Source organism: Dipodomys ordii, unplaced genomic scaffold (genome assembly GCF_000151885.1).
Source record: "Dipodomys ordii isolate 6190 unplaced genomic scaffold, Dord_2.0 Scaffold57, whole genome shotgun sequence".
Taxonomy (NCBI): Eukaryota; Metazoa; Chordata; class Mammalia; order Rodentia; family Heteromyidae; genus Dipodomys; species Dipodomys ordii.
In genome coordinates, this window is record NW_012267273.1 from 13,183,735 (window position 1) to 13,199,824 (window position 16,090).

The 16,090-nt window shown below is 44.2% G+C and overlaps 1 protein-coding gene across 2 annotated transcripts in view; it reads left to right on the forward strand.

Annotated features, from left to right (window-relative positions):
• The first annotated feature begins 4,763 nt into the window (after positions 1-4,763).
• Positions 4,764-16,090, forward strand: part of Rcsd1 (RCSD domain containing 1) — a 60,016-nt gene continuing 48,689 nt past the window's right edge. For both annotated transcript variants that reach the window (XM_013021825.1, XM_013021826.1), the window contains exon 1: positions 4,764-4,964. In XM_013021825.1, coding sequence (XP_012877279.1) covers positions 4,959-4,964 — 6 coding nt within the window. In that variant the 5' untranslated portion in view covers positions 4,764-4,958. The remainder of the gene's footprint in view (positions 4,965-16,090) is intronic.

Sequence of the window (16,090 nt, forward strand, 5' to 3'; positions counted from 1 at the left end):
GGAGGAGGCTACAATGCTTGATAAGAAATGTACTCATTATCTTGCCCATGTAATTGTAACCCCTCTGTACAGTATTTTCACAATAAAAAATAAATAAAAAATTCAAAAAAAAACTTTAGGAAAGGGGGGAAGATGGAAAAGGGAAAGGGGGAGTGTTAGAGGAAGGGGTCAGATTGAATGGAGTATGTTGTGTATCATGAGTGGAAATGTCATAATAAAATCCCCTCCTATGTTACTGATATCAGCTAATAAACATTTTAAACAAACAATAAAACCTTTCCTCCAAAATTATAGAAATACATGTGCTTACTGCAACTACTCAGATCATGCCCACCCCCCAAGGAATTTAAATACTCGTGGCTTTCCCATCATATCCTCTACTATTTCAGAAGCCTGGGCTCCTCTTGACAGGGTCTGTCCCCACCCCATCCTATGTACCTTGCAGGTGGGGGTAGGAGTAGGGAGGAGCTGGTGATAGAGCAAAGCAGTTAGTCCAGAATATGGGAAATGTGGGGTTTTGATTTTACTCTTCACCCCACTATCATTTTTTCTTAACTTTTAAAGTTTCAAGTCATTTTAAACTTGGAGGGGAAAAATATAAGTACAAAGAACTCCCCACACCCTTCACTCAGGATTCCTTGTACCTTTGAACCTCCTCATAATTCCTATGGCATACTTTGTGGCCAAAGGAACCACCTGACTAACTCACCTGTCACATCTCTCTTCCTCAGTCATTCTTCAGCTTTGCTGACGTTGGCCATGGATGATCACAAACCAGTCATTTTGAGAAATGTCTTCCTATTTTGTGTGTTCATTGTTTCTTCTCGATGGATTCATGTAATGGAATATCAGGGGTGATTGTTTATTCTCACCATGACTGATCAGATAGCATATGGTGTCAGTTGGCCATTACAGAAGCATACTTTGGTCACTTATTTACTTTGGTTACTTAATGCGTGTGGTGCCTGGTGGTCTGCAGTTACATTCCCCCCATTGTCATTAGTCAGTAACTTGTAGAGAGAGTTTGAAGTTGTAGAAGATTCTATCCCTCAGCTTTACTTTTACCAAGTAGATAAAGCACTTAATATTGTTTCTTTCCTAAAATCATTGTAATAGTTATCAGATAGCCATTTTTACCACTTATTTTTACATTTGTTTTTTGTCATTATACTATAAAAGTTTCCTCTTTTACCATTTACTCTTATGCTTATTTATTTATTTCATTGTGCACTCATGAGCAGGCCTTTCTCTCTTGTTTTCTTCAGAGTTATAATCCATTGTTATGTTATTTTATGTATATAATATCCCAATATTTCTAGAAGGAATCCTGTAAATTGACTTCTGTGTCAATTTTATATCTATCATTTAGGAAGCACATCCTTGTTTTCTGGTAAAGCTGTTCCAAGCATTTCTAATTTTTAATTAATATAAAGGAGTTTCATTTTTATACATCCATACATGTATAGAATATGCTTTGATCAAATTCACTTTATTTATTATTCTTTCTTATCCTTCCTTTTTCTACAGTTTTAATGGATTTCATTATTCTATTTTCATACATGTGTATAATGTATTTCGACCATATTTACCCTCCATCCCCCTCTTGTTTCCCTCCCTTTATAGTCCCTCTACTGATAGTTTCCCTTTTGTGCAGTCATAATATTCAATGTATATATGTGAAAATGGAGCCAAATAATTTGAGGGGATGGCTGGGGTTGGGACAGATCAGAGAGAGAGAAAGATGCAAGGGATGGCATTGATCAAGATGCATGGTACTCATAAACTGACATGTTGAATTGAAACCCCTTGTACAACTAAGGAATATATATATATATATATATATATATGTATATGTATATATATATATAATGTGAAGACATTTTTACATTATTTTAAAACAATAATTAAAATAGATTACCAGAAGCACAGTGGGACTGCAGTAGTCTCTTGCAGTACTGCTTGAAATCTAATTTGCTCACTACTGACTTTATCACAGCCTTCAATGATCTTTGCTCCTCCTGATCCTTTCTCCATTGGGGACTGTCTTCATTGTTCAAAGGTTCTGCCTTTGAGTTTAAAGGGAAAGATCTACCAGTTTGCTTCACTTGTTCACTCAGTCATTCTTCCACATATTTATTCACTGACTATTTGTTGCAGGTTTACTGTGTGCCTGAGGCAGCCTGCATAGATTAACTTCTTCACCCAAATCCCTACCTGACCTGAACTGTGTATCTGATGTTTCTTGTTCTTAGTTCTGCACAGTCCTCTCCTGAGTGCATGGCTGAGTCAGATTATCAGGGTATGTAAAAGGGAAGGCCTAATAGGAGTGTGAAGAAAGTAGAACCTTGAGCCAGCCAGACCCTAGAGAGCAGGTATGAGAACAACTCCTCAGAAAGAAGCACTCCCTCCCACTCAGTTGTCGGCTCCTCCCATAGAGGAACAGTAAGTAACCCAGCCAAAACAGGGTGCTTCCCAGCTGAGTTGCCTCCCTTCTAGTCATCTTCTGCACAGGCAGGAGGGAACATGAAGGAAGTACATACCTCACAACTTGTGGTTGCTGAAACCCAGCTCTGACCTGTGTTCCCCTTCTCTACCTCCCACCCCATTTTTCTCCTTTTCCTTACTAGTTCTTTGAAGGAGCAGATTGCTTGGGGACCCAGAAGTATGAGGAGGCCACGGTGTCAACTTAGTTAGGCAACTGTTTTTAGGCTTGTAGAGGGACAGAGAACAGCTGCACATTACCTTGGTAGCTGAGCCTATCTGGGCCTAACGGTTTCCTCTGGGTAAGCACTTCCGCCCTCCTGTCTGTGAAATAGAAGACCTGTGTCGGGGTGGCCCTTTGCTGAGCAGGAAGGAGCACCAGTTAGAGGGAGAAGGGAAAAGTTGGATGGATATGGAAGTATACATCTGTAATTCCAGCATTGAGACGACTGAGGCAGGAAAATCATGAGTTTGAGGCCAGCTACCAAGTGAGGCCCTCTCAAATATAAAAAAAGGACTAGAGGAAGGCCCCAGGCAGGTTTAGAAGATATTGTTACAATCTTCCTATCACTATTTCAATCCTGAGCTTTTAAAAGGAAGAAAGGAAAAGTCACAAGCACAAGTGTTTACTACAGGTTACAGGAAAGTTCCTTTCTTGCTACCAACTCTGCTCTAGTAGAGTGGGGGCTCTTTCACTGAGTCCCAGAGTGTCTGGCTCTAAATAAAAACATAAGGGAGCCAGGTTCATCCGAACCTTATTCCTAAAACTAAACACTATTTAAAAAACACTCTTTCCGGAGTTGGGAAGGTGGCTCAGTGGTAGAGCGCTTGCCTTGCATGCATGAGGCCCTGGGTTCGATTCCTCAGCACCACATAAGCAAAAAGAAAAAAGCCAGAAGTGGCGCTGTGGCTCAAGTGGTAGAACGCTAGCCTTGAGCTGAAGAGCTGAGGGATAGCGCACAGGCCCAGAGTTCAGGCCCCACGACTGGACCAAAAAAAAAAATACTCTTTCCAGTGCGCCCATCATATTAGAATGGCGAAGAAAATATGAATCAGAGATGGTCAGTGACTTCTTTAAGGAAACACAGATAGAAAGTAGCAGAGCTGGAATTCAGCATTCTACCCTGTCCGTTTCTCACATCAAGTGTGTGAAGGGGGGAGGGAGAAATCTCTCTTGCCCCTGAGATAAATCAACTTGTGAGCTCACTCTGGCTGCTAGCACTTTAGAAAGTCCCACCTTAAAGGTTCTACACTAGGAAGGTAACCATGTCCCTATGATTAGTAGAGCCTGGCAGGTAGTCCAAAGAGAGTGCTGCCCTGAGAAGCAAGGGCAGGGCAAGTTCTCTGATTATTAGTATCTCTATGTCCATCTTCGCAGCATTCACCAGCACCTGTCACCCTGTTCACTCCTGGGATGAGCTGGGGGACACAACTGGGGAGAAAAGGACTAGACTTTAAGAATGCTATATAGTAACAACCCTCCCACCCTCCCATAACAGCCTTGCAGCCTCTGCCTGGGACAGTCCTAGGGGAGTGTTACTGACCCTGGGCCTGTGGGAATTGGATATTTAAGATCTTGCCCTTTACTATATTTAATAGGAATGTGGGAGCCGAACTTTCCACAAATCCCAATGCATGAATCAAAGCAGATTTGATGTACTGCTGCAAGGAGCTTGGAAAACTACCTGCCTCCTCATCCCCATATACAGATAGATAATGGTTTCCTGAAGTTGAAATCCTGGAAAGTGAAGAGAAATAGACATGTCACCACACAAATCCCCAATCTGAACAGCCCCACTGTGGCAGTGAGCACACAGCCCCTCCAGCCAAGGGAGATGGCGGGTATCTGCTACCTTTTCACAGAAGGAACCCCCCCCCAAAAAAAAACTAATGTGATACTGATGATAAAAGTGGAAAGGGATGAAGAGAAGAAGGAGGAAAAATGAACATTACAAAAAAGAAGGGACATAGAAACAATGAGAGGACAACTATAATTGGGGGGCAAAAAAAAGAAAGGAGGGAGAGGAGTTGGCAAAAACTGAAACCCTGGCAAAACTCAGGGTCCTGAGAAACTTTGCAAGAAAGGGGGTGCGGTGGGCGCCCATCCCTTGTTGAGGAAGATTAATAAAGTCGTGGCTCTCTCTCTTAAGTCCTGCCCTGGGAGGGACAGTATCTGTTTAGATTTGTGTCTAAATTTAAACCCTGATCCGGCCTCCCTCCCCGGTTCCCCTCCCTAAACCTCCGCCTGCCCGCCTTCAGTCCCTCCCTCCCTCCTCCTCCTCCTCCTCCTTCCTCGTTCTCGGGCGCTGGCTCCCCTGGCCCGGCAGTCCTACAGCCCAGCACAGGCCAGCGCACGCACTGCCCTGTGCCCACCACAGCTCGAACCTGGTCCAGGCTGGGAGTGGAGGGGACAGTGGGGATCGGGAACTCACTCTGGCCCCAGCGAGCCCGCGTGTCTGGAGGACAACCTAGAGGACATGGAGGTAAAGGACCCCAGCGGTGACAAGGGGCTGGGCAGTGAGCTGGGGTTGGGAGAGGCTGATACCCCTGTTTGCAGCAAGGGAGCGCATGGGCTCTTAGCTGCTAACAAGAAGGGCCAAGGTGTGCTGCTCTAAACCTGGGTGGTTTACTCAGGAAGACTGTCTCTGGTGGTACCTAGGAGGCCCCTGAGCAGGGCCAGCAAGGGCTTGGCAGGGAAAGACCTGAAGGGAGAGAAATTAAGTTCAGCAAAGGTTGGCAAACGGGTAAAAGGGATGCGCAAATGAAACCGAAGCCCATGACTGTAAAGATGAGTACAGAGAGAGAGAGAGAGAGAGGGAGGGAGGGAGGGAGGGAGAGAATCTAGTAGAAGAAACTGAGAAATCAGAGCTGTCTGGGCTTCCTTTTTCCCTTGAAGAGTGGCCGTTTAGAAAAGCCAGTGTCCTTTCTCTTCTGAAGTCCCTCTTGAGTCAATCATTTTTTTCTCAAAACTCTCTGAAAAGCTTCTCTCACTGTGCCAATGAGACTGTGTATGTGTCAGGGTGTGCTGATCACATAGAATGGTGTGCAAGGATAAGACCCAGCCCTACTCTGCTTCTGAGAGGAGGTCCTGCACTCTTCTAACCTTCCGTGGAATTCAGACAACCACTTTCCGTGGGTGGAGTGGCTGTGGTAACTCTTATTTCTCTCTCTCTCTCTCTCTATCTCTCTCGCTCTGGCTGTGTCTGTCACTGTCTCTGCCTCTCTGTCTCTGTCTCCTTGAAACGGAGACCTGATAGTTCACTCTAAATCAAACTTTGCAGGGCCCAGGGTTTTGAGAAAGAAAAAAGGAGAAGGTGTAAATGTCAGAGAGTTTTTAAGGTGAGTCTCACTTGTGTTCAAAAGGAAACTTCTCCCTAGGCTGTGGTCTGCAGCAATCACAGGTCACAGTAACTGCCATCTCCTTCCTGCAGTGGGTTCCATGCCTGAGCCCTGGTGAGCTAGGCCCAGGCCTCCTCCTGGATATTCAGCTCAGCCAGGAACATAGATCACCTTCAGGGAGTGGACAGGACCCTGGACTTTGCTGGGGTCTGAAGATACATTTGCAAGGACAGATTAGAGCACCAGGTGAGACACACATAGCAAAGCTCAGCAGGTGGATTCCCGAGTCTACTGAAAGACAGTGCAAGCTCAAAGCAAGAGCATGCTTAGAAGTGGGTACTGCTGTAGGGCAGAAGAGAGAGATGGGGACCCACACTCCACTTGTTGGGGAAGACCTCCAAAGAAGCTGCTATAGATGTAGATTTCTTCCTCAGGGAGAATAGAGTGTGCCTGAGGACCAGGCTGGACATTCAGGAGAAATGGACCAGACCTAAGAGGCAAGAGGATTTAGACTTAGGTTGCTACTGGAGGGCCCAATGCAAGTTTTAGCATGTTCTCAGGAAGGAGAGGGGCTCCTTCCGCAATGAGCTTTTTCTTCCCTAAGATGAGGAAGGAACAGTGGGTGGCCAAGGCCCTGAAACTATCAGCCTTGCAACTTCCTGTGTGGCTTGAGATGTAGGGGCATGAACAGAGAAGACTCTCCACCTACAAGTGGGTGTGTGCACTATCTGAAAGGTGCCCAAATCCATGTGTGCTGGGGGCTGGGAGGGATGAGAACCCCTGATAGGTCAGGGGTTTTGCATCTGCTCTGGAGGAGGGATTTGCTGCCTGGGAGTGACAGCTTCTGGGTCAAAACTGCAAGAAAAACAAAACAAACCCCACTGCAAGTGTTAGTGCTGAGGAAGGAAGTGAAGGTAACTGAAGGGTAGGGAAGTGACAATTCACAGCCAGGAAGCAAACTTGTTACTGTGGGGCTCCACGTGTAGGCATAAATTTGGGGGTTCCTCACAATCTCATAGTAAACTCTTTTGAAAGGTGAAAGCCCACCTTTGAGACATGAAAGAACATTTGAGAAGAAACTGAATTATATTACTTTCCAATATTAGGAATTCAGACCGAAACTTGCTTAACATTCCTGCTCTAGGCTCCACAGACCTTGTTAGAAATATTATTTTATTATTATTATTATTGTGCTAGCCCTAGGGCTTGAACTCAGAGCCTGGGGGCACTGTCCCTGAACTTTATCATTCAAGGCTAATGTTCTAATACTTGAACCACAGCTTTACTTCCAGTTTTTTGCTGGTTAATTGGAAAAAGAGTCTCACAGACTGGCTGGCTTTGATCCTCAATCCTCAGATCTCACCGGCCTCCTGAGTAGCTAGGGTTAAAGGCATGAGCCACTTGTACCTGGGTGATGATGATGATGATGATGATGATGATGATGATGATGATAACACTTGAACTCAGGGCCTCACCTTCTCACTTGGCTTTTCTACTCTTGAGTGGAAAAGTAGAGTTTCAAATGTGAGCCACTGGCACCCAGTACCGTTATTATTATTATTTTAAGTCACTGTTATGCCATCATCAATACCTCCAATCATATCTATGGAATACATGAGGTAAAGACACTGTCTGCCATTCAAACACTCCCAATCCAGGATCTCAGACAGAGAGCACACCCTGTCATGTATAGGTTGCACATGCATGTACTAAATGACCAGTTGCTACTGACTACAAATTCTTAGTTCAGAGTAGATGACTGAGAGAAATTCAGGATAGAAGTTCTCGCAGAAGGGGGGTGGTGAGGAGGAGAAACAAAAGGAATAGATGGGTTCAGGAGAGAGCATACCAGCTTTGCTCAGTAAGTAGACCAGTTGGTTGGAAAAGAAAACTGAAAAGCAGTAAGAAAAGAAAAACAAAAACAAGACGATAAAGCCACAGGGCCACAGGGTCTCAAGACACTTGCCAAACAGGTGAGAGGGATATGAAACCCAAGCCACCTGGAGGAAGGAATTAGTCTCTTTAGCTGTGCCCCAGTGAGCTCCTTTTTCTAATTCATACAGAGACTATCTACAGCCCACAAAGCCAAAGTTAGCTAGTATATGGCCCTGGATTCTCACCCAGAGAGGTGTTGTATGAAATATAGCAGGGGTGAAATAGCAGAAATGCAGTTCAGGGAATAAGCAAGTCAGACTGGAGAGTCCAGTCTGACTTTAAGAGAGGGTAAGATTGGAAAAGATGGGGTCACCAGAGTACCCTAGAGGGAGGTATTCTCAGGCTAGGGATATAGCTCAGTGAAAGAGAACTTGCCTAGCATGTATGAGACTCTGGACTCCATTTCTTGCACTGAGAGAGACAGACAGAGAGGAGATCTGTGGGAGGGAGTTATCTTATATCTTACTAGTATTCAGAGATTGGCAAAGTCCCTAACAGCAAATTCTATATTTTCCAATACTCCTCTCTGTCTCTCTCTCTCTGTCTCTGTCTCTCTGTCTCTCTTCCTCTGTCTCTCTCTCCCTCTTTCTCTCTGTCTGTCTGTGTCTGTCTCTCTATCCCTCTATCTCTCTCTGTCCCTCTTTCTCTGTCTGCATCTGTCTCTCTCTGTCTCTGTATCTGTTTCTGTATCTGTTTCTGTCTGTCTGTCTGTCTCTCTCTCTCTCCTGTCATCACCTCTGGAAGCCCTCCCAGATGCCTTCGGACTCTACAGTGCTCTCAGAGCACTTTATTCAAACAATTGATGGAGAACCAAGGTAGAAGTATAATTGTCAGCCTAATGCCTCCCCCCAAAAGGCTTTTTTTTTTCTTTTTGCTTATGTGGTGCTGGGGAATCGAACCCAGGGCCTCCTGCATGCAAGGCAAGTGCTCTACCACTGAGCCACCTTCCCAGCCCCCCCCCCAAAGGCTTCTGGAGGACAGAAGTTATTTCTTGTATGTCTAGGGCTGAATGTGTAAATTATGTTATTAAGATGGGAGAAAAGATTAGATAATCTTTTCAGTTTATATTTTTAGAGCAGCGTTTGCATATGTTCATTTTGTTTTTACTGTTCTAGGCAGAAATTTGCAGTGCTACATGAGAAATGTAATGTGTTATTTGAAAAGTGTTTCCTTTCTAGAAAAGATAATAAGTAACGTAATTGTTGGTAGAACCTAGAAGATAGAAAGAGAGGGCCGGGCACTGGTAGCTCACTCCTGTAATCCTAGCTGCTCAAGAGGCAGAATCTGAGGATCATGGTTCGAAGCCAGCATTGAAGAAGTTTGTGAGACTCTTGTCTCCAATTAACCATCCAGAGCATTAGTCTTAAGCACAAAAGCTCAGGAACAATGTCCAAGTACTGAGTCCAAACCCCATGACCAACGAAAAGAGAAAGAGAGAGAGAGAGAGAGAGAGATTTAAGATGTTTAACTTAATAATTTTAGTTCCTTAAATGCTAATTGTAAGGGCTACCAGATAGCCCAAGGGTCCTTGAAAAAGTTAATTTTCACTAACCAAAATCTTCATTTCTCCGACTAAACAGTGGGTAACAAATTTAATAGTAGATAATTAAACTTATCTCCTCACAACCACATTTCTATTTAGAACAAACCTCTGTGAAAATTAAAATACTGTCACTAAACAAGTCATAAATTTTTATGGGGAAACTATAAATGATTCTTTTTCCCTGATGCAGTGCCAAATCCTCCTGAGATATTGTTTGTCATCCTTCCACTTATTCAATATTTATTAAGCATTTATAACATGCCAGATCTTGTGTTTAGAATATTACCCTTTAAAAAATGGGATTATAGCTGGGTGCCAATAGCTCATACCTGTAGTCCTAGATACTCAGAAGGCTAAAATCTGGGAATCATGGTTCGAAGCCAAGCAGACAAATCCAAAGGACTCTTATCTCCAATTAACCAGCAAAATGCCAGAAGAGAAGTGGCTTAAGTGATAGAGGATCAGCTTTCAGTGGAAAAGCTAAGCAAGAGTGAAAGTCCCTGAGTTCAACCCCAGTACCAGCACCAAAGCAATACGTAAATAAACAAAATAAAAATGGTCTATTGTTTCTTTTCATTCTCACAGACTGTCAGTAGTAGTAATGACAGCAATGAAGAAGAGGTGTATTTGTATAGCCTGGGGCATAGTATGTTCATTTTGTAATCTATATTTTCACCGTATCTCTTTACCTCAGAGGTAAAAAGCAATCCTAGGAGAGAGGAGGCTTGAAGCTTTAATAAAAAGATCATCTTGTGATATCCCTGTGAGGTGCTGATAGAACCCATAACTCTTTCCTGGTTTTGACCTCCTCCTTGCTGAGCCATGTCTCTGCTGGTTGGAGCTGGTGGATCATCATTAGGGCTGCACAGCCTCTAGAAGCTGGAGTTTGGCTCAGATACCCCACATTCCCCTCTGGCTCCTGAGTGTTCTCTATGACCCTGGCAGAAACCTTGGCTTCACTTAGCAGACATCTTTCCATTTGTTGGGCTGCCATGCCAGGGAGAGTTTTGGTTAGTGACACTGGAAGGCCCCAGCCCTGTCATAGGAGGGGTGAGTGTGCATTCCTGGAGCAGAGTCAGATTTCAGAGCCTGATCCACACAGCACAGCTCCTCACAGCAAGGAAAGCCCGAGCCAGGCCCGCATGGTTCCGTGGGAAATCTGAACACTGGCAGCTCAGCAGCCCTGTAATCTTATCAGGGCCACAGGAGAAAGCATTTAGGTTCCAAAAAAATCTGAAGGCAGCTCTGCCTTCCTCCAGTGATAATGTCTGAGATTTGCAGAGCCAACCTGACTACCCCTACCCACTCCACTGGAATGAAAATACTTTGGGTAGAGAACAGGACTATCTCCAACTGCCTGCTGCCATATTGCAAAGGGGACAAACCTAGACATGGAGAGCTCAGGCTGAGCTATGAAGGGTGTCACAGATCTTAGGAAAGCCAACAGCTTTTTCTCTCATCTGGGAATAGTTCTGCCTATGGCTTGAGAAATCCGGCAGAGGGGTGGTTCTCATAAAGTTTGGCTCACGTAGCAGCAACACATGGACACTTTTATCTCTGTGAACAAGATGGTACAGTGATACTACTGGCCCAGTACAGAGGCTTTGCTACCATCAACAACTGCAGTGTGGATCACCTGAGCCAGACCAGAGAGAGCAGTGCCCTCATCCCTTTGTCTTTGGGGGCAGGGAACATCCTATCTTTTTTTCCTTTGAGGCTTTTAGAATACCTATCTCCTAGGAATTGTGGAGATTGCCCAGCCAGTGAGGCTTAACCCTGTCCTTGTTGCGGGGAAATGGCCTGTAGTCACTGCTTTCCTGAGCCTCAGTGGCTCCCTAGGAGAGGAGCGATATACAGGTGGGGCCCTTACCTCTGTGAGAGCCCTCCCTGAGATGCCACTAAAGCTCATTCCTACTACCAGCTGGAAGCTCTTGAACAGCGACCCTGAGAAGTCACATACTGGAGCTGACATTCTTCCAGTCAAGAAATGAGTGTCTGCATCACAGATGTCCCCACCCTTTGTTGTGAATCTGCTTGCACAGATTCAAAAGCAATTGCTTTGAATCTTGCTAGCTGTTGTACACTGACTTTTTAATGAGGCTTAGCTAACATATATGGATCCTTTAGTGCCTACCAAGTACTGGGGACCAAAACATGAATGGGTGTCCTATCTTGCTGGCCCTCAGAGAACTCACAGTCTAACAGGGGTAAAAAAGACTAAAACAGATGATTACAGAACAGGGCAAGAATTGCCCCCACAAAAGTGAGGTGACAACATCCAGCCTGGGACTCCCAGAGCTTCCCATGAGAAATGATCTCTGAGGAGAGTGTTGAGGTCTGAATAGGAGTTAAGCAGCTGCAGAAAACTAGGAAGAATATAGTCCAATCAGATGGAGGAAGGTGCAGAGGAAACCATGGTGGTGGTGTAGTGGCTGGCAGTGTGGTGTGCCTGGCAACTACAAAGGGTTTATTCCTGGAAGGTCAAATGAGATAAAGACATTTGATGACTAGGTGGGAGTTACAAAGAAAAAGAAAATTGCATTTCCTGCCATAAAAGGAACTTCCTTCTATTTAGGAAAAGGATAAATATAGACACATGGTGGGAAATTAAAAAATACAAGATACAATCTTGATAAAAGAAGTATATAGAGTTCAAAGTCAGCTTCTTCTATGGTGGGAGGTAGAGAAACCTTGCTTCCTCTACTGGGAAATTCTTCTACAAGTGCTGCCTTTGCTCCTCCACGCAGCTCTGAGGGGCTGACAGACAAGGCACTTAAGGGTGAGTGATTGCAGGCTCACCTGTGTCCTGTACCCAAAGGCTCTCGCTGAAGACATGGATTTGAAACAGACTTTTGGCTCCGAAGGAAGGCATACCAAAGCCACCCTGAAGGCCCTTCTCTGATGAGAGGCCTCTGAGAATACATCCAACACAGAAAATCTCCTATTATTACCATCTCTGTCCACCTGCAGCCCCACCATGATGACACATCCCAAGCATTCTGAAATGCCCACATTTTTTTCCCTCTTTACCTAGAGCAATCCAGGATGATCAAATAGTAACCAGTAGACCAGGGAGTAACAACTGACGACATGCACCAACCCACCCAGCTAAATAGAGCGACAGAAACAAAAAGCAGAGCCTGTGGGTGCTATGACACTACCCGGGCACCCACCCCAGAGAGCACAAAAACTTCCATCCAATCATAGGCCACAGAAGCTTCATCCTCTTCATGGCCTCCCTGCTAGACCCCCACCTCAACAGCCCATTCCAGACACATGAGCTATGTGGACACTTATCCAAGCCTGCTGTAGCCACCCCTACCCTATCTCAGCACTCCAAACTCCATTCCCAGGCCTCAGGTCTCTGGCTTGTCATGCTTTTGAGATACGTTTTGATGGATAATGGGAAAGTCATTGCTGAGCAGCCACACCAATGGCAGTGTGGGAGAAATCTACAAAGCTTGTCATCACTTCTGAATACCTACTATATACAGATGTTTTGCATACATTTACCTTTTTTAAATCCCTATACAAACCCTATCACATCTCTTTTCTAGATAGTTTGCCCAGCTCTGGAAGGTGATTGTCCATATGATTGGGTGGGGTCCTATGTCTACTGTTCTTTCTTTTGGCTTTCTCCTGTCTTCTCCCACCTTGCCAGAGTGGGACTTCAGCCTGCTTAGTCTTTCTCTAGCTTAAAAAAAGCCATGGTGGAACCCAGGAGGCTCAAAACTTGGAGGATTTTTTTTCCAACAGAGGGGGAGGTGATACTTTGATCTGAGGTCTTTGAAATCAGCTTTGAACTTGCTGGGCAGGTGCTCTATCATTTGAGCCACTGCCTCCCTCCTAACCCTTCTTACTTTAATTTATATTTACATATGGTTTTACTCTTTTTCCCAGGTTGGCCTTATACACTTCCCAGGTGATTATAAGCCTGTACAACCATGCCCACTCCCAAAGAGTGGGCTAGATTGATTCTGGCTAGATTGATTCTGAGCTCTCATGTATAAAAAGAAACTTCTAAAAGGTTCAAGGGTATCTCTGAAAGAATCTGGTATTTCCCTCTAAGGGAGAAAGGAAGTAGGTTTGTTTTAATTTGGTTTTTGGTGTAAAAAAAGTTTTGAAAGCATGAAGGAACTTAAGTAATTTCTCTGTCCCCCCCTTTTATTTTAAAGGTGAGGACACTGAATGTAACTCACCAATGGTCACACTTAGTGAGTGGTTGAGTCAGAACTACGGTAAAAATCTTTTGGCCTACAGCACACTACAGTATACATTTGATCCATATGTTTAAATTGACTTACGACTACTTTACAACTTCCACAGCTCTGTGTGCTGTCTTCTCCAGGCTCTCTGAAGTCTTCCACACTTTGGAGTGTTCAGTATTCTCAGTTTACCCATCAAGCACTCATTTCTGTGGGGAGAGGAAAGGTTGGAGAACAACAGCTCCTGTTACCATTGTTTCCACAAGTATCAAGAGACTCAGACTAAGGCAAGGAGAGCTTAACTCTGTAAGGTGCCATAAAATACTTCCCTAACTGGCTGCTTTCCACCACGTGCTCAAGGAGTCTTTCTCAGGGATCTTTTGCCCCCTGTTGCCCAGCCATACTTGAAGCCTGTTGTTATGGCCTGGATTTGAGTGCTCAGGAGTTGGAAGAACAGAGGTGATTCCAAATCTTGTTTTTCCTAGGGTAAAGCATGGGAAATTCAGGGCCATGTCTGGTGCTTTGGGCTGGTGTGGAATGGCACAGAGATACCTAGATGAAGAATCAAAAACAGGGGAGTTGCAAGTATAGAAATTTTCTAGGGCTACCATAGCAGGGAACCACAAACTGGGTGGCTTAGAACAACAGGCATTTATTCTCTCACAGTGCTGGAGGCCAGATGTCTGAAATCAGTGTGTGGCAGGACCACACCAGAGACACTAAGGAAGAATCTATTCCACTCCTCTTTTATTTACTTCCTTGGTGGTTGCTGCTTCTCTGGCCTATGGCCATATCCTTTCAATCTTTGACTCACCTTCACTGATTGTCTCCTACTAGAACATTTGCCATTGGACTAGGACCCTCACTGATCATTCAGAATGATCTCCTCACCTTAAAATCCTTAACTTTATGTCCAAAGACTCTTTTCCAGATAAAGTAGCATTCCTGAGTTCCAGGGGTTGGGAAGTGATCCTACCTTTTGGAAAGGCCATCATTCACCACTTTATAGCAGGAAACTTGTTATCCATGTAGAGGTAGAGGACTGGAAGGGTGAATCCTTGTTTATTATTAGGTTATAGATTATTAGGTAGGTTGCAACTATTCGTGAATCCTTGTTTATTATTAGGTTATAGATTATTAGATAGGTTGCAACTATTCCCACCTCCATGCTTTCGAGGTAAATTTCTACTAGCTATTCATTTCTACTGCTATGGGACTAATTTCTTCCTAGGAAGCCCATTTCAACTGCTTTGCTCTCCATTCCTATACTGGTGCAGGTCTCAGCTATGATTCTCTACTCAGCAAGCTGCAGTTGAGAAAGGAGGTCCATATGGTGCCATGGGCATTTCCACAGAGTTATGATCATCTCTCCTGATCTAGTCCCTTTCCAGGGAGATAACTAAGGTCTTACCAAGCTAGGAAGAGCTAGCTTTTCAAATGATGTAGAGTCACCAACACCTTTATAAAGGTCCATGTCTTGCAATATTATAAGGTTACATTTTACACATTCTCATTCCATATTCTCCTTTCAAATACTTTATACATTCACTGGGCCTTTTGTTTATTTATTTAAAGACATGTCCTGAGCAGTTATGAAATGAAAATTAAGTAGACATAATATTTTCCCTCAAGACCTGTACAATCTGGAGGTGGGGAGGGAAGCTAAAATGAAAGAAATCCTTACCAAACAGTGTGATTGCTTCTTCAAAGAGAGTGAGTAAATAGTTCTGTTGCATAATTTTCAGGACAGTCTAGTATTGCTGTAACAAATAATGCTACAGTTTTAGTGGCTAAGAACCACAAAGGTTTATCTCTCATTCAGGCTATGAGTCTGTCAGAAGTTGGCTGGGGGCTCTGTTCTATGTTGTTGACTAGTTGAGACCCAAGCTGCTGGAGCAGCTTTTGTATGGAAGGGTGTGGATGTGTGTTATGGCAGAACAAAAGAGAGTTCAGCAGGATTTATAGTAGTTGTTTCTATCACAAAGCAAATGATCTCTGAGCTGGGTCAAGCTGACCAAGGTCTGAGGAAGGAAACCATTACCTGTACTACTTGGGCACAGTCCCTGGAGCCCTACACAGCTCTGGTGGTTGGAGATGCTCTTCCTGATTGAAGTGGAATCTGCTTTGCAAGAATGCAGAGTGTTTTTCACAATGTCAACCATTCTTGCTCGAGAGAGGCAAGTAGGTCTGAAGGGGAAGCCAAGGATATACCTTTATTGTGACAGGAAACTGTACCATAAAAATAAAAGCATTAATCATTAGGTACCATTGTTTTGATGTTTCTTAAACACCTTAGTCATGAAACAGCCAATTTCTTGGAACTTACCATCACTAAGAGATACCATTTAGGGCTGGATACCAAGGGCTCATGTTTGTAATCCTAGCTACTCAGGAGGCTGAGCTTTGAGGACCATAGTTGGAAGCCAGCCTGGGCAGAAAAGTCTATGAAACTTTTATCTCCAGTTAATCATCAAAAAGGTAGAAGTAGAGCTGTGCTGAAGTGGTAGAGAGCAGGGGCAAGGGTTGGGAAGTTGACTCAGTGATAGAGTGCTTGCCTCCCATGCATGAGGCCCTGGGTTTGATTCCT